Below are 23,240 nucleotides of genomic sequence, written 5' to 3'. Positions count from 1 at the left end.
ATTTCATGTTTTAAATCGTAAGGTAAGGGAATTAACATAGGTTGATTTTGATCATTTTTATTTAGTTTTACTTTTTTCTTATTTAGATTCAAATTTAAATTTTTTACATTGTAATAAAAAAAAAAAAAAGGGGAAAAGTCGATTTTAAAAAATTCGTTAGGTTTTTGTTTAGATTTTTTAGGTTTTAGATTAGATTAAATTAGATTTTATTTTTCTTTTTAGGCTTTGTTTCATTTTGATTTTAAAATTAAAATTTATAAAAATTATAAAGCCTTAAAAAAAAATCATAAAAAAGTTCTAGATTTTAATCTTATAGTTTAGTTTAAGTTTTATTTTTATTAATCATAATATATATATATATATATAAATTAAAAAATCATAAAAAATATAAAATATAAAAAGACATAAAAAGTTCCTTTTTATTAGACTTTAAGTTAGATTTAGATTAGATTTTAATTTCAAGTTTTGTTTTAGTTTTAGTTTAGATTTTATTTTTTTCATTTTTTAGGCTTTGTTTTGAGTTTAAGAATTAAAATTAAAAAAAAAAAAAATTATAAAACTTTTAAAAATCATAAATTTTTTTTTTTTTTTTTTTTTTAGATTTTAATTTTATAATTTAGTTTAAGTTTTATTTTTAAGAATCATAAAGAATATATTAAAATTAAAAATCATAAAAATTTATTAAAAAATTATAAAAAACATAAAAAAAATTTTAATTTTAAAATCATAAAAAAGGGAGTTTCTTTTCTTTTAAAGTGTAGATTTAGACATTTTTCAGTTTTATTTAAAAAATATAAAAAATATAAAACATAAAAATTTTGAATTATTTTTTGTCGCTTTTAGTCTTAGCATATTTTGTCACGTTTTCAAATTTTGGTATTTTTCGCTAAGGCTAATAAATTTTTGATGTGGGTTTAATGTTTATCATTTTTGTGGTTAAACATGCTTAAATGATCATCTGAAGATCAGCGATATGAGAGTGATGACGGGTCGGCACTTGAAATTACGTGGTTGTTTAAAGCATTTATCTTTCGAAATTTTAATCGCTGGAATATTGTTATTGAGTTTTAATCGCTGGATCACTATTAAAGCATTGTGCATCTATCGAATATTTTGCATTGCTTGAGTTATCTGATGGTAAAGGATTGTTGATGAGTTCATCTTTTCGCAACATTTTCATTCAGCGATTAACTCTATAAGGCACTGGTTTGTAAATTTAAATAAATCATTTTAGTGTTGGTTTCCTTTCGTGTCTCCCAACCCAACTGATTTACAGTTCGTCATCCATTTTCCTATAGGGTCTACCCCCCTTAGCCACGGGAGACAGGCTTAAACGGAGAGATCGGGGATCAGGGTGACAACCCCCGGTCTGAGCGTTGTCGTGACAATCTGTGCGACAACATTTTTTGGCGCCGTTGCCGGGGATACTTTATTCTCGATGTTTCAACAACTTTTTATCATTCATCGTTCATCTTTCTATCATCTGTTTGAGCTGGTAACGCCAACATTTTTTTGGCGCCGTTGCCGGGGAGAGAGTTTTTCTGTCCCTGGCGTTTCAACGACATTCATATTCTCATTTCTCATCATTCTTTCATCTTTCTCATCTCGCGTTTGAGCTGGCAGATTCAACATTTTTTGGCATCATTTGGATCTTTTCATCACCCTATCTTTCGTCATATCAGCAACTTCTCTTCAATTCATTTCTTGTTTGGGTGGCGACTCCATTTTCTTATTTTTCCCAGACAAGAAGCCTCTCTCATATCAGCTTGTTGGTTACTTTTTGGATCCTAGAATTTGACTCATTGTTCAAGTGGCGACTCCACTTCTTTCATTTATTAATTTTCTTGAGCAGAGATCTCTTTCTATCATCCATTTGATCCCTTATTATTCATCATGGATTATTCGTTTAAACCATGTCATTTTACTGGTGTTCGCCATGATATTCCGGAGGTGGCCATTTCTAAATTACCTGTGTTCTCGGGTGGTGATTCAGTCGCTGTTAAAAAGCATCTAGGCTGGTTTACTCGTATAATGATTATGTATTGTAGACCTCCTCAGTATAATCATGAAGATGTCAAAATGCGTCTATTTGTCCTTTCTTTAGAAGATGATGCTTTGAATTGGTTTAATAGTTGTCCTGAAGATTCCTTCACTTCTTTACAAGACATTGTCGATGCTTTTAAAGATAGATATGGTGATCCAAATAGCTCGCCTTGTGCCCCTAAAATTGTGCAACCGAATGAAAGTAATCTTATAAAAGGTTTAGCTGTCGATGAAAGATTTCAAGGCAATGCTTCATATCAGAATTTTCCATCCACTTGTACCATTGCAGATCATAGTGGAAAAGTAGAAACAAATTGTAAAAACAGTGTTGACAATGAAAAGGAAGATCATAAGCAAATTATACAAGAACTAATGTTGCTGGTAAAAAATATGGAGGTCAATCAAACTAATTACGCCAATGATGTGAGAATTTTATGCACCCACCTGGAAAAGCGTAATAGGGAGATAGAGATCATGCAAAATCAGCATACTAAGGAAATTGAGGCCATGAAGACTAATCATGACACATAAATTAGTTTTATGCAAAGCAAGTTATCAGGCTTAGAGGAAAAAATGACGACCATGCAAGCAAATCATAAGGAAGAGATAAACTCTATGCAGCATTGCTTAATGACCATAAAGGAAAAAGACGATAAAGTAATAAAAGATATGGAAGCTAATCAGATATGTCTTCAGAAAAAGTTATTGACCATGGAAGAAGATCATGCCAGGGAAATCAATGCTATGAAAGTTGAACATTCTAGCCAGATAAATGCCATTACAATACAGGTACATAAATTTCAACAGCGGATTAAGGATGAGAGAAACCAGGAAACATCAATAGATCAGGAGCCTTCTCATTTGCTGCAACAAGCTCCATCTTATTATGAGGAGGTCATTGGTTCGATTGAAAGGTGGTTAATTGAAGGTGATCCAGATAAGCTTAAAAACGATAAAGATCAGATGCAAGATGAAGAAAGACATGTCACACATATCTTACATACTTCATCTAAGAGCTTTGAAACAGAAAGTTCCACGTCATCAATAATACAGCCTACCAGGAAGAAGAAGCGCAAGAGGAAGAAAATGAGAAAAATATTTGATGCATCAGACGGCCGCGAGCAGCTTGATTTTCGGATAGGAAAAAGTCCTACCATATGTAGAATTGGACATGGCACATCTGACAAGCAGCCGACAGATTTGCCTGAAAGCAGACAAATGCTCAGTATACACTATATGGAACACATCTGATGCCATGGGGCATCCTTTGTATTGTATTTCTAACCTTACTCCTTGCCATTTCAGCATTTCATTTATGTTTTAGGATTAGATTTACCTTTCTAGATAGTTAATAAATGAAGAGCTTATATTTTTCCTGTGCTTAACGTTATATGATGATTTTTGGATGGACGCTACTTATGTTTTATTGTGTGTTGCGTGGATGCAGATTCTGGATTCTCACATTCCTACAGTGTAGCAACGTGTCCCCAAGTAGAGCCAGATGTTGACCACTACGTGTCAACTACCCATAGCAGTACACCCCCTTTTCTTCGCAAAAAGGGATAGCGCTTGATCGACATGTCCGTGCCATTCGACAGTCATCGTCGAGTTTATCATATTATGTTGTAAACTCAGTCTGCATGTGTGAACTGTAAATAATCTTAGCAGATATGGGTCATGTATGTAAATTGCCTAAGTGGACCTAATTTCCTAGTGATAATCTACGTTCCGGAAGGTTTTTTGTCTCACCGATCTATGATCGGCAGAGTTTTCTTTCAGCCTAACCCCAAAGTCGGAATGGATTTTGTCATTAGAATCTTAGGAGAATCCTAGTGTATTAATCTGCTAGATTATAGTTGTGTCGCAGAACTGGGTGGTTTATGAGGGTCTATGTCAAATGGGTTCTCCCCCTTGAGATGTAAAGTTGTAAAAGTCATGATGTAAAGTGTCTTGAGGGTTAGAAAATGTTTTAATCCCCTCATAAGTCCTAAGTCCTAAGTCCTAGGTCCTATGTGATTTTTCCAAATGCTAAGTTCGAGGATCCATTTAAAAATAAATTATAAATTAAAAAATTAAAATAAATTAAAAAAATAAATAAAAATAAAAAATAATAAAATAAAATAAAAACCTAAAAATAATAAAATAATAATATTTTTGAGTAAATAAATGCAGAATTTCAATTTTTTAATGCATTAAAAATTCGACGGATGAGATTAAGAGATATCTTGATCCTCATCGATGGTCGAGATTAGTTTGACATGGATCACTCGAACTAGCTGTTGGGAATTTTTCCTTTAAATAGGGTGCTAGGGGTCATTTGAGATCAGATTTGATCTGAGAGTCTGGTGCTAAAGAAAGCTCTCTTGTAGTCATTTTTTTTGTGCAATAAAGAAGACTTTGGGGTTAAAAATCTTGCTGGTGTTACTCTTCTGGAAATGCTGTAAGATTGTTTTATTTTTCTGCATAATTTTATTTTCAGCCATTGAGGATAGCTTAATGAAGATTGATCTAGGCACAGGTATCTTGTCTGATCTTTGGGGTTTGAATGATAGTTTAGATTCTGAAATATAGTGGCAGGTATCTCCATTTGATCTGGGTTTCACTATTGTTTTCTCCTTCTATGTTAATGGTTGATTTTAAGCTGTGCAGGAAATTCTTTTTTTTTTTTTTTCTTCAGATTACCGGGCGTTAGAGGAAGTTCTTGGCTGAACCAGCCAACTCCCAGATTGTGTTTTCTGAAAGAGCCCAGTCAGTTCTTGATCCCGGGCTTATCATTCGAAATTTTTTTTATGAATGCATTCAGGGTTTTCTGAAATATCTCACATTAAAATTAAACTCTGATAATACTACTGTGATTATTGACAAATCTGGCTACTAAAGAGCCTTAGATCTGTAAATACTGTAAATTTTGTAGCTGTTTTTTAGGGTTTTATTTTCAATCCTTGCATATATATATTCTGGGTTTTCGTTTTCCCATTGCAGGTTGCAGGCACAGGCTATAAGAATTTTTCAGGGTTTCATTAGATAATCTCAAGCAGTCTGCCATCCGGGATTTCATTTTTTGCAGGGACATTCTGCAAAAAGATTTTCAAATTTTCTGGATAAATTCAAGGTTCTGTTCAAGCCATCTATCTGCTATTCCTGGGGCCTCATCTTAGCTCCAACCTGTACAAGCCTGCAAACAACACACTCACAACCCTTATTCCACCATTGAATGCCCAGATCTGCGTGTTTTCTTCCCTTACGCAGTTATTTTGCATATATCCCTCATGCAAATCCATTTCTCAAAACCACAGTCCATCGATTTTCTTTCACTGATCCTGCACACCCCTTTCTCAGCAAGCCACTAAACCTGCGTCAATCCTTTCTCCCTCACGCAATCTCCAGTGCATCATTGCTGCTCGAAGCTGCGTATTTCCCTCACAATCCAACACACTGCTTTTCAACCCGCAAGAGATTTCCCACGCCTCCATATGCAAAACGTATGACTTCCATGTCTGCTGCCGTCAGATTCTCCATGTTCAAATCTGCAATCCCGTTGCCTCATTTTCCTGCACACGTCCCTCATCCTTCCCTGCCATTCTCCATCCCTCACGCAGTAAACTCCAGATCCGCCGTCACCTGCAAAGACTAAGAATCACGTTTTTATTTTTCACGGGCTGGTTTGTATTCGCGTTGGGTATGTGCACAGGGTTAGCGCAGATAGAAAATTTTGTTTTTATTCATACGGGCTAGGTAATGATTCAAGGTTTTTTTCGTGGGCGCTGGATAATTTCTTCAAGACCTGCGTGCTGCGTCCTCGTCCCATCTGCATCCGCCCGCCGTCGAAGAGCATTCCGCCATTGAACAGTAAGAACTTATTTTGTATACGAGCCAGATTTATTTCATGTTTTAAATCGTAAGGTAAGGGAATTAGCGTAGGTTGATTTTGATCATTTTTATTTAGTTTTACTTTTTTCTTATTTAGATTCAAATTTAAATTTTTTACATTGTAATAAAAATAAAAAAAGGGGAAAAGTCGATTTTAAAAAATTCGTTAGGTTTTTGTTTAGATTTTTTAGGTTTTAGATTAGATTAAATTAGATTTTATTTTTCTTTTTACGCTTTGTTTCATTTTGATTTTAAAATTAAAATTTATAAAAATTATAAAGCCTTAAATTTTTTTTTATAAAAAAGTTCTAGATTTTAATCTTATAGTTTAGTTTAAGTTTTATTTTTATAAATCATAAAAAAAAATAAAAAATATATATATATATATATATATATATATATATGTATTAAAATATAAAAAGACATAAAAAGTTCCTATTTATTAGACTTTAAGTTAGATTTAGATTAGATTTTAATTTCAAGTTTTGTTTTAGTTTTAGTTTAGATTTTATTTTTTTCATTTTTTAGGCTTTGTTTTGAGTTTAAAAATTAAAATTCATATTAAAAAAAAATAAAATTATTATAAAACTTTTAAAAATCATAATTTTTTTTTTTAGATTTTAATTTTATAATTTAGTTTAAGTTTTATTTTTAAGAATCATAAAGAATATATAAAAATTAAAAATCATAAAAATTTATAAAAAAATTATAAAAAACATAATTTATTTTTTAATTTGAAAATCATAAAAAAGGGAGTTTCTTTTCTTTTAAAGTGTAGATTTAGACATTTTTCAGTTTCATTTAAAAAAAATAAAAAATAAAAAACATAAAAATTTTGAATTATTTTTTGTTGCTTTTAGTCTGAGCATATTTTGTCACGTTTTCAAATTTTGGTATTTTTCGCTAAGGCTAATAAATTTTTGATGTGGGTTTAATGTTTATCATTTTTGTGGTTAAACATGCTTAAATGATCATCTGAAGATCAGCTATATGAAAGTGATAACGGGTCTGCACTTGAAATTACGTGGTTGTTTGAATATCGTTATTGAGTTTTAATCGCTGGATCACTATTAAAGCATTGTGCATCTATCAAATATTTTGCATTGCTTGAGTTATCTGATGGTAAAGGATTGTTGATGAGTTCATCTTTTCGCAGCATTTTCATTCAGCGATTAACTCTATAAGGCACTGGTCTGTAAACTTAAATAAATCATTTTAGTGTTGGTTTCCTTTTGTGTCTCCCAACCCAACTGATTTACAGTTGGTCATCCATTTTCCTATAGGGTCTACCCCCCTTAGCCGCGGGAGACAGGCTTAAACGAAGAGATCGAGGATCAGGGTGACAGCCCCCGGTCTGAGCGTTGTCGTGACAATTTGTGCGACAACATGGTCCACAAATAGTAGCATATTGCTTTTATTCTCCTTGGCATGGTTTCTTGCTTATGGTGCACTTAACTGTCTTGTCCCCACACTGTCCCTACAAACTCCATGTTATCCCTTTGATCCTTCATGCTGCGGCTAAGGCTCTGCTGTCCACACAGCCCTTCACGCTGTCTAGGGCAGCCTCCATGCTGTCCCTTTGACCCTTCACATCAGCGTCCTCCTTCTTCTTGAGCTGCCTTAGGATAGCTTCGTTAGGGCTGCCTTTAGGTCTTAGTGAGGGCTGCCTTTAGGTCTGCGTTAGGGCATCCTTTAGGTCTGCGTTAGGGCAGCCTTTAGGTTTGTGTTAGTAGGGACCAGCGTATAGGTTTAGGGCTCCTCCTTGATAGCGTTAGGGCTTTTCTTCTTGACTACGTCCTCTAGATTAGGGCAACATATTTCTTCTTGACTACGGCTAGGGCAGCTTATTATCCTCCAACGTCTAGGGCTTCCACTCCTGGATTTCTCTTCCACTAAAACCCAAGACAAGTGTAGAGAAATTAACATAGAAGTGTGTGTGAGAAATGACTCTCAAGTCATCTCCTTTTATACTAAAACGTTTAGCAAATGTGGGGTTATTTGGTTGCTGGCCGACCTTGATGAACTGCCTTATAACACAAATAAATTCATAACTCCAAGAATACTTATCAGAATCGGATGATCTTTAGATCAATCCTACACCTCTCGATGAGAGGGATCCAAGAAAAATATCAGCTGCCATAAATAAGATGACCCACATGGAGTTTAGCATGCCAAGTCAAGATTTTGTTTGAGTGATGGGTATTTTTTTAGAAGGCTCATGATAGAGGAGTTCAACAACTAATGGCACTAACATTAAGGTACATCAGTGTTGCGGGGGAGCGCCCCCCCCCCCCCCTCGCTCCCGCTCCTGATCCGCGCTCCGGGCGGGAGCGGGTCGGGAGCGCGCTCCCTAAATTTTTTTTCGCTCCCTGCCTTTTCGGGAGCGTTTTTCCTTTTTTGCATTTTTTTTTTTGTAGTAATGTTCGAATGCAATTTTTTTTGAAAGAAACAAATAGTTTTTGAGTGGGGCAACTTAATGATCAAGTCTAGGCCCTAGTATTGATATGCTATTCATGGTAATGTTAAATTCTTAAAGTAAAAGTGACATTTTCTTTAATTTTCATTTTCATCCTTTTACTTAAATTTTTAACATTACCATGAAATGACTCAGGATGTTTGAGAGTGGTTTCGTCCTCATTGGATTTCATATGGAGAAAGTAGAATTTTAGATTTCATTCAAAATCCAGCAGACTTATCAGTTTTTCAGGATTTCAGGATTGGGGGATTGCAATGTTTCCATTGAATTTTGTCATGTATTAGGGTATGGAACTCATATTTAATCAAGAGTACCAATCCCTCTATGTACCTTGATGTTAGTGACATTGGTTGTCGAACTCCTCTATCATGACCCTTCTAAAAATGTACGCATCACTCAAACAAAATCTTGACTTGACATGCTATGCTTTTTCTACCTTATGTTAATGCTTAGAGGGTGATATTAATGACAAAGATCCCTATACAGATACAAAGGTAATGACAAAGATACCTCTGGATATTAATGCTTGGAGGGTGATATTAATGACAAAGATCCTGATTTTGCAACAAGACTAAAAAATTAGACATTTCTCGTGGTGGCAAGAGGCCCAAGCATAAGAAATAGATAATAGATTTACTTCTCTTCTCTAGTTTCTAGTAGCTTTTATAACTATTGACTCTTTCATATTTATTATGATATTTTTTTAAACAATATATGACAATTTAAGTTTGAAGTTGGCAATTATAACTCATTAGTAATGAATTATGAATATGATGCTTCATGAAAGTTGAAAGTTGTTTCATTTCGTTTCATTTTATAACATTTCATTTCATGTTAGATATTATTTGTTGTAATGGTTACACTTAGCCTACAAGTACAACTTTGGTGATCAATGATGATAAATGTTATATATTGAATTTTGAAAGCTTGAAACTTTAAGATTGATGAATCATGAGACTCAATATGTTGTATGTTACTATGTTACTAACTTGCGGATGTGGTTGATGAAGATTATAACTTCTAGATGATTGTTGTTATATGGTTCAATCTATGCTTTTTTATGTTTTTTATATCTAATTCATCATTCTACATGTTTTTGTTGACATATATGTATCAAAAAAATATAAAATATATATATATTTTTAAAAAATCGCTCCGGGATTCGCTCCCAAACCGGGAGCTTCTGAAAATGGTCGCTCCCGCTCCCGCTTCCGCTCCCGCTCCCAAGTAACATTGAGGTACATAGAGGGCTTGGTGCTCTTGATTAAATACTAGCTACATATCCTCGTACATAAGAAAATCCAATGTAGCATTGTAATCCCCCCAATCTTGAAATCCTGGAAAATTAATTGTAAAGTCTGCTGGATTTTGAGTGAGATCTAAAATTCTACTTTCTCCATATGAAATCCAATGAGGTGAAAACCACTTTCAAACATCTTGAGTCATTTCATGGTAATGTTAAAATAAGTAAATATGTCACTTTACTTAAATTTACTTAAAATGTAAGTAAATATGAAGTGCATAGCAATAGTAGGGCCATATGCTTGAATATTAGGCACTTATTCTGGGCTAGTTCCTAGCTAAGACAAACATTAAAAGAAAAAAAGCAAAACAGGCCCCACTTGCTGCGTTCTATGTGGCTTTACCGTATTGAACCAGACAAAAACGGTTCAAGTCACCGGTTCGAACTGGTTTTTGCCTCTAAACTGTCGGACCGGTCTGAACCGGCCGATCTGGTTCGGTCATTATAACACTACTTGAGCCTGAGGTTCTAAGGGTTTTAAGACACTTTGTTCTTGATTAGTTTCAGTGGAGGTGATCCCACCCTACCTAGACACCTTTTTTCACTGTTCTGGCACAACATTCTCTTCTAAGGTGCTTGGATCTGTCTGGTTAGCAAGGAAAATCTATACAACGGTTTGTTTTAGAGCAGCAGAAGTCTTCCTATGACTCCAATCACAGAGTATCCTGTGCAGCAGATTTTTGTGATTTTTTTGGGAGGCACTGAGGGAAAATTTAGGACAGTGAGGTCCCTATTCTGGGATCAGAACTTCCCCTTTTTGTCTGTCTGTACAGCTAGTGAACAAGGATTCAATCTGCGGCCTGTTGAAGGGCAGAGTGTCGTTGTTGCTAATAGGGAATGCCCAAAAGGGACAGCATAGCAGTGAAAACAGCGAGACAGCACTGTAGGACTGCATGCCGCAGACAACCACAGGGAACCACAGGCCGAAGGCCACCACATGGCCGAAATTTGCCTGCAGTATGATCAGCCAAAATTGCAGATTGCAGCACACAAGACAGCGGGCAAACTTGAAGGTTGAAAGGCGCAATAGCCGAACTGGATTTAATTAGTAGTGTTTCATGTTATCAGGGCTGTCCTCATTGTTGCAACAGCCCTAGGGTGAACTCATTTAATAACTGGAATTGTTTTGGTGAATCCTTGTATTACTGCTGTTATGTGGAACTGCCATTGTTATAGATCAGAAGTGCTGGATTAGTTGTTAAACTGTACTGTTCCAAGTCATCGATGTGTTGTGGAGTTTACTGCTCAATTACAGTGTTGTGTATTTTATATTATCCCTGTCTGAAGTTGAAAGGAATTCTGTGAAAAGCAACACAATTCATCTTGCAAACCCTATATCCCTGAGGACAAAAGTTACCCTAGGACATTACAAATTCTTTAAGGAATAATATTGCTAATAAAAGTTTGATTGTCAGATGTGCCATCAAAATAAATTAGTACTGATGAATTGCTATTCTTGATCAGTTATAACTCAAGCCTAACTAGTGGGCATTTAGCAGCTGCAATGTGACTCTTCTGGCTGTGATCATTGGAAGATGCCCAGAAATTCTTTTGGCTGTTATTATTTGGCAGCTGCAAAATGTATCTCTTTGGCTTATCTAGATTGTAACGAATTCATCATGAGTTATTATGGCTGGAATTCTTCCACATGCAAATGATTGATTATATGCACTTGCTTTACTGAATGTTTAAAAAAGGCTTGCAGTGATATTTGTGTACACCTTTATTATAGAGAGGACAGAGGTTAAGGACACGTAAGGCTATGCCGTGGCTAGTTTTCATGCAGTGTAGAAACATAAACATGCAAGACATTGTAGGAGCTGAGTTGGATATATACAAATAAAAATAATATTCATGATTTTATACATTGAATTTTTTGTGGGTTAAGTTCTCGAGTGTATTGAATCGCCACTTACCAATTGCATTTTCTGTATTAATAAGTATATATAGTGTTCTTTATTATGCATGTGTATCTGTGTTATTCCATGTAAATAAATCACTAGCTATTATCTATTATTTAGGACTCTAATTCCACTTATGTAGGTTCCTTTTGAAGTATTGCTAACACTTTTTGTTAATTATACTTATCTGAATGAATTATTCAATTAAGTCTTAACTGATTGAGCTTGTCCCTCATCAACTTGTATAATCTGAGTGTCTTCACATTTCATTTTCAAACTGAAGCTTTTAAAATGGTATTGAAAGTTTAAGGGAAAATTTTCATTCTGGAGCATTCTCCTGCAATGGTGAAGAGATAAGAGAAGACATGATAATTTTATTAATGTCTGACAGATGACCACAAAAGTAGGTCAATTGACTATCAAGAGCAAAATCTGCACTGGATACTAGTATCTTCTGGAAGGAAGAATGATAAGATAAGTTTATTAATGTCCAACAAATGACCAAAAATAGGTCAACAAGACAGTTCAGTACAGAAGTGGCAATAATGTGATACAAATTTTGACTCCAGTTTGCAGCTGATTATTGTGTTTCAACTTTCAGCAAGAATTGCAGAGGCAACACTCTTTTATGATTAAAATATATATATATATATATATATATATATATATATATATATATATATTTTTTTTGTACTGGAAAAAGCAAATAGCATTCACAATCTTTATATTCTTAGTCTTACTAAGATTTAGTTGATGTATGCCTCTTGCACCAACGAATTATATATTCTAAGATACTGTTATTTTGTGTTCTTTTCGTGCAGAATATGCTTCGTTTATGTGCTCCAAGTTATATAGATCGGAAGACAATTTATGTTTGGAAGTTTTACCTCAATTGGGAACTGATAGAAAAAAAGTCCCTAAGTTCAGCATGAGGCTTATGAATAAACGACAGCCCTTTCAATATGCATGCAAGTCTTTTTGGTTTTCTCATTTTCCTCCACTCCCAGAGCTAGAAAGTTTATATGACTCCCAGACAAGATCTTATGGAACTGCAGCTATGAAAATACAGAGAAATCCTTCCTTTTCTATGATAGAAGCTAGAGATATTCTTCATTTTCAAAATATACTTGGAGAGAAAAATGTCATTCAGGATAAAGATGAATTGGCTACGGCAAATCATGATTGGATGAGGAAATATAAGGGTTCAAGCCAACTCCTACTTCGTCCTAGGAACACTGAAGAAGTACACACTTAACTTTCTGTTGCTTATGTCTTCTTTCTTACATATTGTCACTGTCAGTGCCAAGGATATTCCTGATAAGATCCGTGATCTTTTTCGTTTATCATTGCTTTGTATCGTCTTTCCACAAAATATCTGTTGAATATGATTGCATATTTTCTAACATTATTGTGATGTATAATTTGTTTCTGACCTTATACAACTTAGATAGTGAAGACTTCATTGGACTTTTCTTGTGAATTTTCGTAATTTCAATGGAGGTTTTACACGTTAAAAATAAGTTTAATTCTGTGGTTGGAATACTTAAGCAGCATACTTGAACATGACATGATGTTAAAACTTAAATAACTTGATCTTGATTTATTTAATCATGGTAACATAGATCTGTATGAAGGACCATCAAAAAGCTGATGTTGTTATGAACTTTTGTAATGTTCCAAATTGAAATTTACAGCTAATAACAGACACATGAACTAGGCTATAGCAAATAAAATCATAAACATGCATGCACCATCAAAAACACCAAGAAGCTGGGCAAATAAGCTGAGCCATTTTATTAAATTATGAGCTGTAAGGAGTACATATAGCAAGGAACAAGTGCACCTGGGCTTGCATAAGCAAGCTGGAGCAAACCCAAGTGGAGGAAATGACCCCAAGAGCTAGGAAACTTCGGCCCAATATCCTTCTGCGTAGACCCAGAAATTGGCAACTGCTGCTGCACTAGAAATGCTGAGAATGACCCTCTATGATGCCCGGAATTGCCTGAAAATGCAGCTGTAGCTTCTCCCAAAAATACTCATCCAAACCCAGAAAGGAATCTGCCCCAAACCAACCACCTAGAAAACCCACAAAATGGTGCAATTATTGACTGAATAATAAAACACACTGCTGGACAAAAAGGGGATTTCTGGCCTAAATACTGCCCGGAAAATTATGCAAATTTAACCCCGGACTCCTCTCAACAAACCCACAAAAACCCAAAAAGGGTTTTGGCTAATTCCGACCTTCCAAAATTGCCCTATTTTGGCACTATGCCCTCCTGAACAAAGACTGCGTCCCCCAGTGATGAAATCTGCTGAAATCCTCCTTATTTCTCCTCAATCTGCAATAGGAATGATAAAGGAAGTTTTCTCAGATGTAGGGGAGAAGTCTCACATCAAATCCCGACACAAGATAGTTGAAACCAGCTCCACAAAAACGTTGTCCAGTGACCCCCTTCACAGGCCCTAGGAAGATAATTCGTTCCCCTCAACAGAAGCCATCTCAAGCTCCAAAATTTTCCACAAAGGCTGAGCTCTCCTTCGAGCAACTCCACTAATTTTCTCCCGGCAAAATACCTTCTGAAGCAAGGTTGCACAAAACGGGGAAACGGGTACGAGTTTCCGAAATGGGAAGCGATACGAAACGCAACCTCCCCAAATTTTGGAAACGGGGAAACGCGAATATATATATATATATATATATATATATTAGGACATTTAAGAAATATGTGCAATCATAAAGCATATATGATACATTCTAATTTATTACATTATGATAAAACTGTCAATTGTCAATGCATAAACTATAAGTATCTAAATTTGCATCACATTTACTCATGAATAATCACATAATGAAAATAGAAATATCCAAAATCAGCCACGAGAAATTTCTAATTTCTTGTCTCGTGCTTGATTGGGAGTCTCCTCCTACATAGTTGAACGACCTTAATGCTCTTGATTAAATACAAGTTTCATACCCTAGTACCCTACATTCTCTCGATTATTGGGAGTCTCCCCTGCATAGAGGGCTTGGTTCTCTTGATTAAATACAAGTTCCATACCCTAGTACATGATAAAATCCAAAGGAAACATTGCAATCCCCCCAATCTTGAAATCCTGAAAAATAGAGAAGTCTGCTGGATTTTGAGTGAGCTCTAAAATTCTACTTTCTCCATATGAAATCCAATGAGGGCGAAACCACTCTCAAACATCCTGAGTCATTTCATGGTAATGTTAAAAATTTAAGTAAAAGGATGAAAATGAAAAATAAAGGAGAATATCACTTTTACTTTAAGAATTTAACATTACCATGAATTGCATATCAACACTAGGGCAAAAGTTCACTTTTATAACTTTAGACAGGCATCTGGAAGCAACTAGAAGTCACTAGGCTAACGTAAGAATAGATTACAAAACAAATAAAATAAAAAATAAATAAATAAAAAACAAGTAAATGCTGAAATGTGGGTCGTACGGCCCTGAAACGTGTTTCAGGCCGTACTGGCCACGTTTCAGTTTCGTGAAACGTGGCGGTACGGCCTGAAACGCGTTTCAACGTTTCGTGCCTGTTTCCGTACGGAAACGCCCTTCTGCCCCACGTTTCCTGCAACATAGCTCTGAAGCTAGCTGAAATGAGTGGTATGATTTCTCTACTATGTCCTCCTTGGAGTACGAATTGGTTGAAAGAATCCGTTGAGATGTGCCACAATACTCCACAACACTCTCACCAAAGTAACAATGGCTTGCCTCCCTAGGTTGGCACTCGAAGTCCACCAAAAGAAGTGTGAGTTCTCCCCTTGGAGAACTTTGTGCTAAGCAGCACTAGGGACTCAGCGAAACAGCTTGAGCAACAAAGGAAATAAATGAGTGAACAAAAAGACCCCAGTAGCTTCTATGCTCCTTCTATTTATAATTTTTCCTTGCCTCCTCATGTGGGTCCCTCCATCCAATATTTCGACCTCCTTCCCTTAGCAATTCGATTTTCTCTCCAAGTGGTGCGTATTTCTTGTAGGTGTGGCCCCCACATTCCACTAGCAAATTAATTTTCTATCCCTCCTAAGTCCCATATGCCAAAAATGTCTCCAATGCTCAATTTACAAAATTGTGCTATGCTTAGCACCTCCCCAATAAACTCCATTAACTCCCTCAGATGAAAAATAAAAATTGGGGACATTACAGTCCTCCCCACCAAAAATTGCTTGTCCTCAAGCAATGCCTGAACGAGCGCCCTCTCTCAATGTGGATCCTCACTATCACTGCAAACTTCACCAGGGTTCCAAATGTGCCATTGGATCATCCCTGATCTCTATATTGTCCTATAGTGAAGGAGTCCCTTGATACCAGGATCCCAAGCCAATCTGATCAATGTAAAGCACCACTTGCTCCACTCACTATCCTTCCAGATATGGGCATTAGAATCCCTCTGTCTACTGCCAACAAGTAGAGCATCCTGACAATGTAAAGATTTGTCCCAATCCCCATGAAGCTGCCCTACCAAATAGTCCACCTCATGCACCCTGATTGTGGGCCCCTGAAGATACAACTCAATCCCTATGTGAATGAAGTCTCTCCTGCATGAGCTCCTCCTGAAATCCTCCTGCTAGCCAACTTGCCATGCTGATGAAGTCTCCCACGCCATCAGCAAATCACTGAAACTTGATGGAAAATCTAGATGACCCTCCCTTGCAGAAACCAGCTCACCCCTATGGGTAGTTGAACCGCTAAGTACTGTGACGCTAGGGCCCCATGCCCATCGCAGCAAGAAACTATCCCGTTGACCCCACAACACCCTAGTCATCACTAATTGTCTAGCATGCTAGCCTCCTCTTGCATAACTCTCGGCCATAATCTATGTGATGATAGAGGTTAGGCCCAACTTGCCAAAGTGACTCGATAGTGCCAGTCCCTATCACTCCATGGATGGCCCCAATCCCGAGCAACAATCTCTCTTGCCCTATGGTGAGGGCTTCGGTGATTCCCCATGTGTCTGCCTGTGAATGAATTAGTTCGCCTATTATCCTGACCATGCTCATTGAGGAGTGGAGCATCCCACCAATCCACTGGATCCCTGGATCCCATAACCATACTAGAGGTCCACAACCCCCAATCCTCTCTACTTGTCATTGTGATATGCTGCTAGCTAGTAGGACCCCTCTGTTCCCCGTCTTCGACTCCTGTAGGTATCCAATAAGTAGGCACCGAGCATCAAGAACTTGTGCCGCGAATAACCAATTTCTCTATGCCTGCCAAATCACATAGTAAGATCTGTTGTCCCAGCTCTTGATGATGTGCCCGGGTATCGCCGAAAGCCTAGGCATCATCCTGCCAACAAGGACTACCATCCCCCGCACCTCATGCTCACCTAATGCCTCAAGTTGTCCAGCTAAAAAAGCACCATGCAACTCCCTCTCGGTCACCTCCCCAAGTGTGAGTCCAAGGGTGGAACATAGGCTACCTCAACAATCAACCATGCCATCCCTAAGCCTATATCCGTCAACTCGTGCACCTACCAAATGTCTCAACTGGAGAGTCTCCTCCCAGCTGATGACACGCGGTTTCTCATCCAACTGTCTAGGGTGAGCCTCCCATGCCCTGCTGCCTGAATGGAAAATGTCAAGGGGCAACAACCAAACACTCTGCGACTGTGAGAAATACTAGAGGAGGATGGGTGGGTATGTCCCAAAGGGTATGATCAAGAGTCTGCCGAAATGCTCAAGAGTAATCCTATGGACGACCCTTTCTCCGCCTCGGATCTGCTGATAACCCCCTCAAATTCCTTTCTTCACTAAACATGGTGTCCCTAGATGCTCAACAATGTCCTCATCGATCCTAGGTGAGCTACATCTAGTGGTACACCTAATGCCCCTGTCCATAAGTCTCCTTGGAGGCAATGCTCCAAGAGCTTGCTGCGCTGCATCATGCATCACCACATACCACCAAGCATCACCGCACTCCTCGACATGCCACTATACGCTGCAACCTGTCCCTCTACACCACTGGATAGCCCCGACTACGACTATACCATCCTGTATTGTCCTGTGTCCCACCTGTGCCACTGCACCTATCACTCCCCGCATGTACTCAATGCGATGTGAGGCACTACCACTCCACAATGCAGTCCAACATACTACGACACACCCCCATGCGTCTCCATGCCCATCTGCAGACCACTGCTCCATGCTAGATGCTCCTACCCATCCCTGGATGTGATGGCCTAAAGCTATGCCCACATGCGTTGGCCCACACCCGACCTGTATCATCATCTTCACCGTCCCATCACCATGCTCTCCGATGAGGGGATCTCCCCTCCAAATCCTCCCTGAGGTGCCCAAGAAATGAATCTCTTTAGGTACCAGTAGTGATGCCACCACTGCTTTGCTCCTTTGTGTCCTCTGTGCCTATGCAAGTGCGAGGAGTCCCCAATTCCATACAAGGCACTGTCTAGTGGTATGCCAGTACCACCTCCTCCGACAAAATCTTGCCATAGTATGTTGATCATCCTGTGATCCCATGCACAATCGTCATACCAAGACAACCGAAGGAGTTTGCCCATAAGCTGGTTGGCCAATGGTGCTGACCAAAACTCCCCTAGCGAATGCGCGTGCTCAACTGCTAGGTCAACTATACCATCCAGGTTGTAGTCAACCTGTACACCTGCGAAATGATAGGTGGTCCCCCCTGGATCCCAATGCCAACTTGGGCTTCTGACATCCCCAGTGCTTGGAAGATCCTGCTGAGCTACACCTGGGTCCACTACCATCTCCATGGACCACTCCACCGGGTACCAACACAGAATCTCTCGCCATCCAACCCCAAGGGAGGGATCGAATGCACGAACTCCCGCACATAGAACAACCACAACATGCGGATGCTGCACCTTGTGCAACTCAGGTCATCTCATCTCGCTATCCAGGTCAACACATGAAATCTGACTAGGTAGATTATCTCTCTCTCTCCAATGGGAAAAGGTAACCTAACAGCGCTACCGGCCTCGTCTATATATGCCTGAAGAGGGCTGCTCCGACACTCCAACGTGCACTCTAGCTGCACTAGTAGGGACTCCAGCCGCTCCCCGATGTGAGACAATTTGGTCGTGGACTCTACAAAAACCGCCCTCATGCCCTCCAGCTCCTCGTTCTGCTGCAGAATAGCCTCTCGCATTGACGTGACCTTCCTTTCTAATGATAGAAGGTCGGCCTTGTTACCCACAATTTTGTGGTGATATCCCTAGGAGAATTGTTTTTCTCCAAGACGGTTCTTAGCCAATAGCTAGTAGCCCCTTGCAACCACCAGCTAGCTCATTGTGCCATTTCTTCGCCACCTGAGCTAGCCATGTGGTCCCTCGCCCATTTGCCATGATTGTGTATTTGAAGGTGGGCCTCCCGAACCTAAAGGTATGCCTTGTCATTTGGTAATTGAGTATTGTTGATTTCTGGTAGGATCGGATGTGCTCTAGCCATGAAAATTGGTGGAGATGCTAAAGCACATGAGATCTCCAAGACCCAGAAATATTTTGGGCATATTCTAACTGGTTTGGGAGATATTAAAATAATCAATATTTTTAATGGAGTTCCTAAGTTTAAACTTAGGAAAAATAAAATATTAATGGTTATTAATATAAAACGGGGTTAGAATGTTCAAAAAGTCATGGATCAAGCCAAACCTAATCTTAGCTATTGTTTAGAGATTTAATCTCGGCAGTTGATGACTCAACGAGAAAAGTTTAAGAGGAGGCTTGAGGGTCGGTTGGAGAATACACCAAAGTGATCAGTCATTCGATTTTCTAGAGTGGGGTTTGCTAAGAGAAGTCGAATCAGTGATCAGTTGCAGCAAGGGGCAGTGAATACGAGGGGACAGTGCTGAGAGACAAGCACAGAAGCAGAGAGAGGCGGACGCAGAGCTAGAGGGAGCCACGCAGAGGCAACAGAGACTGCACAGAGCCATAAGGGCCTACATCATCCATGCAAAGGCAGAGGGAGTGAAGCAAAGAGCCAGAGAGGCTGCGTGGATTCCAGAAGGCTTTTGCAGAGGGTTTCAAGCTGATGCAGAGGCCAGGAGGGCTGATGCTGAGCTTCAGATTGTGCTGGAGAGGGTTTCGTGGAGCAGACTTTCCGAATATCTGCTTCCAAAGAGAGGTATTGCTGCCAGATTTTGTATCTCTGTCGGGTGAGCCGGTTTAGGCACCTAGTTGTACTCAGATAGACTGCATAATAATAAAACCCTCTAAATAGCTGCACCGGTTTTCCCGCATTGAGTTTTTCCGGGGACATTGGTCCAAAAATAATAGTGTCACTTGTGTGCTTGTTTTCTTTCAACTGATGATCTGTAGATGTTGATACTGTACTTGTGTTTATTTTCAGTACTCACATGGTAAATAACTGGTTAAATAATTAAACAAGTAGGAAGAAATAAACCAGATAGTATAGGAAGAATTTCTAACGGGTTAAACTTAGAAATTTCAACATGGTACCGGAGGGTCGTTGCAGATCACAGGAAAAATGAAGGCATCAGCCAAGCAGAGCATTTGCAGCAGATTCAACTGTCTCGAGTGACAGAGCTAATCCTTGCAGAAGGCAACAGAGGAAGGAGTGACTCAGAGGGACTGCGTCATCATTCTGGGCCAGAGAAAGGGCAGCGCAGAGGATAAGGGAGGCAGAATTAGGCTCAGACAGAGCCCATGAGGGTTGACGCAGTTGGCTGGGGGAGCTGATTTGCCGGTGCCGGGATTGTGCAGAGCCAAGTGGCTCAATCCTTCAGTTGCTGGGGCATAGGAGGCTGTGGGTATGTTGCGGAGCAAAGCTAGTGGGGTACTGTGGTGAGAACAGTACCTAACAGTGCAAGACCAAGGTGGAGGGAGTTGCTGCCGAGGCAGATTTCTAGTTGAGGAATCCGGATCAGCAGTGCAGTTGCGCAGACGATCGGAGTGGGGAAACTTGACGTTGGCAGAGGGATTTCCAGAAGGGAAATCGAGACCCAGAGGGAGTTGAATTGAGAACTTCTAGATGGGAAGTTGAGAGACTCAACAGGAGTTGAACAGAGGACTTCTAGGAGGGAAGAAGAGAGACTCGGAGGAGTCGAAAGAAGAGCAGCGAGATGGCCGTGAATGGGCTGAGAGATCAGGATAGGCTGGACAGAGCGTCTAACTTTGTGGTCTAGAAGGCTAGGATCTTGTCCATTGCAGACAGACGTCGCCTCAAGGGCTTCACGAGAGTGATAGCTGTCCCAGTTGACTCGGTAGCTAATGAAAGGTACGAGGAGGCAATGGCGAAGGCTAAGTGCATCATCCTTGATGAGGTCAAGGATCATGCATACCACATATTGCCAAGAAGGAAACGACAAAGGAGATGTGGGATGCCTTAAAGACATTGTACCAGCATACTTCCGTGCAGAGGAAGATGCTCCTGGAGAATCAGCTAAGGGCATACCAGATGCAGAAGGGGGAGCAGATAGATGTCTTCCTCGGTCGCTTGAAGGAGATTTGTGACCAACTTACTTCCATAGGGGCCATGCCGGATGAGGAATTGATGGTGAGGACTGCACTGAACGCAGTTTTTGAGTATTGGGAGGTATTTGTCCAGAGCATACTGGGCAGGACGAGTCTTCCAGATTGGGAAGGATTGTCGGCGACTCTTTGGCAAGAAGAGATCAGACGGCTGACCAAGGCGGGGAGTAGCAACAAAGGGGTTAGAATCAAGGAGGAAGAAGAGGATGTGGCTCTAGCATCTGTGGGGAAGCAGGAGAAGAGGAAGAAGAAGGACCTCTCCAAGGTCAAGTGCTTCCATTGTGGGGAACTGGGTCATTTTGCGAACCAGTGTCCTAGGAAGAAGAGTAAGGGAGAGGCTTCTGAGACCAAGGCAGTGCCAGCGAGGGTGGATAAAGAAGTCAAGGAGGATGACGATTGTGCCATGAGTGCTCGTGTACCACTTGAGAAGCACATGGGAGACATCGAGCTGTAGTCAGACGAACTACAGGCGATGAGGGGCAGGATCCTTGAGGTACCCAACCTCTTGGATTATACCTTGCTACGGGAGCCCCGAAGAGGAGTAGTAGGACTGGTGGATGTAGGTAGAGACGGATGTGGATGAAGCGACAAAGAGTGCTACAGTGCAGGAGTCCTCGAATAGCGCGAGGCTAGTAAGCTTCAACAGTGCCAGAAGCACGGGAGTGTTGCACCAGTGCAGGAGTCCTCGAATAGCGCGAGGCTAGTAAGCTTCAACAGTGCCAGAAGCACGGGAGTGTTGCACCAGTGCAGGATGGCATAGAGAGCTGTGCAATGGTGCGAGATGCAGGGAGTTGTTGCAGCAGCGCAGAGGTCAGTAGAGGGAGCACTTGTTGGCGGCAGAGGGAGCTTTAGCATCGGGAGTGTTTCTAGCCTGACAGGGATGTCAAAATTTGGGTAGATCAGCTACTTACTTCTAAGTAACTGAGTTGCAGTGCAGTAGCAGTATGCAACATGATGAGAGGGGATGCAGTGCTGGGAGGATGGACCAGCAGCAGCACGGATGCAGAAGGAGTTGCAGTACGGATGCAACAGTGGTAGTAGCAGGGCCATGGGTAGTAGTACAAGATGTAGCAGTGCAGAGGATGTTGGGTGGGGAGGCCTAGCATCAGCACAGGTATCGGTGCCAGATAATCAGAGTGATGCTAAGTGAGGAGTATTACTAGAGAACAATCCTCGCTAAGAGGGAGTTATGATTTGTGGTAGCATCGGATGTGCTCTAGCCATGAAATTGGTGGAGAGGCTAAAGCACATAAGATCTCCAAGACCCAAAAATGGTTTGGGTAGATTCTAACTGGTTTGGGAGTTCCTAAGTCTAAACTTAGGAAGAATAAAATATTAATGGGTATTAATATAAAACTGGGTTAGAATGTTCCAAAAGTCATGGATCAAGCCAAATCTAATCTTAGCTGTTGATTAGAGATTTAATCTCGGCCGTTGATGACTCAACGAGAAAAGTATAAGAGGAGGCTTGAGGGTCAGTTGGAGAATACACCAGAGTGATTAGTGATTCGATTTTCTAGAGCGGGGTTTGCTAAGAGAAATCGAATCAGTGATCAGTTGCGGTGAGGGGCAGTGAGTACGAGGCAGAGAGGCGGGGATAGTGCTGAGAGACCAGTGCAGAAGTAGAGAGAGGCAGACGCAGAGCTAGAGGGAGCCACGTAGAGGCAACAGAGGCTGTGCAGAGCCAAAAGGGTCTGCATCATCCACGCAGAGGCAGAGGGAGTGACGCAGAGAGCCAGAGAGGTTGCACAGAGCCTCAGAAGGCTTTTGTAGAGGGTTTTAGGTTGACGCAGAGGCCAGGAGGGCTGACGTTGAGCTTCAAATTGTGTTGGAGAGGATTTCGTGGAGCAAACTTTCCGAATATTTGCTTCCGAAGAGAGGTATTGCTGCTGGAGTTTGTATCTTGATTCTTTGTCGAGTGAGCCGGTTTAGGCACCTAGTTGTACTCAGATAGACTGCATAATAATAAAACCCTCTGAATAGCTGCACCGGTTTTCCCACATTGGGTTTTTCTGGGGACATTGGTCCAAAAATAACGGTGTCACTTGTGTGCTTGTTTTCTTTCAGTTGATGATCTGTAGATGTTGATACTGTACTTGTGTTTATTTTTAGTGTTTACATGGTAAATAACTTGTTAAGTAATTA

At 39.8% G+C, this 23,240-nt stretch overlaps 1 protein-coding gene across 3 annotated transcripts in view; it reads left to right on the top strand.

Moving 5' to 3' along the window:
- LOC149188053 (D-2-hydroxyglutarate dehydrogenase, mitochondrial-like) overlaps positions 1-23,240 on the top strand; it is a 455,451-nt gene that overhangs the window by 24,165 nt on the left and 408,046 nt on the right. For all 3 annotated transcript variants that reach the window (XM_089411557.1, XM_089411558.1, XM_089411556.1), the window contains one exon: positions 12,415-12,836. In XM_089411557.1, the coding sequence (XP_089267683.1) occupies positions 12,415-12,836 (422 nt within the window). The remainder of the gene's footprint in view (positions 1-12,414; positions 12,837-23,240) is intronic.

Source organism: Pinus tabuliformis, chromosome 3_1, assembly GCF_031772625.1.
Source record: "Pinus tabuliformis cultivar Carrire ecotype Pingquan chromosome 3_1, CPIR1, whole genome shotgun sequence".
In the NCBI taxonomy this organism is placed as follows: Eukaryota; Viridiplantae; Streptophyta; class Pinopsida; order Pinales; family Pinaceae; genus Pinus; species Pinus tabuliformis.
The sequence above is the reverse complement of the archived record's forward strand: the minus strand, read 5'-3'. Positions and strand labels throughout refer to the sequence as shown.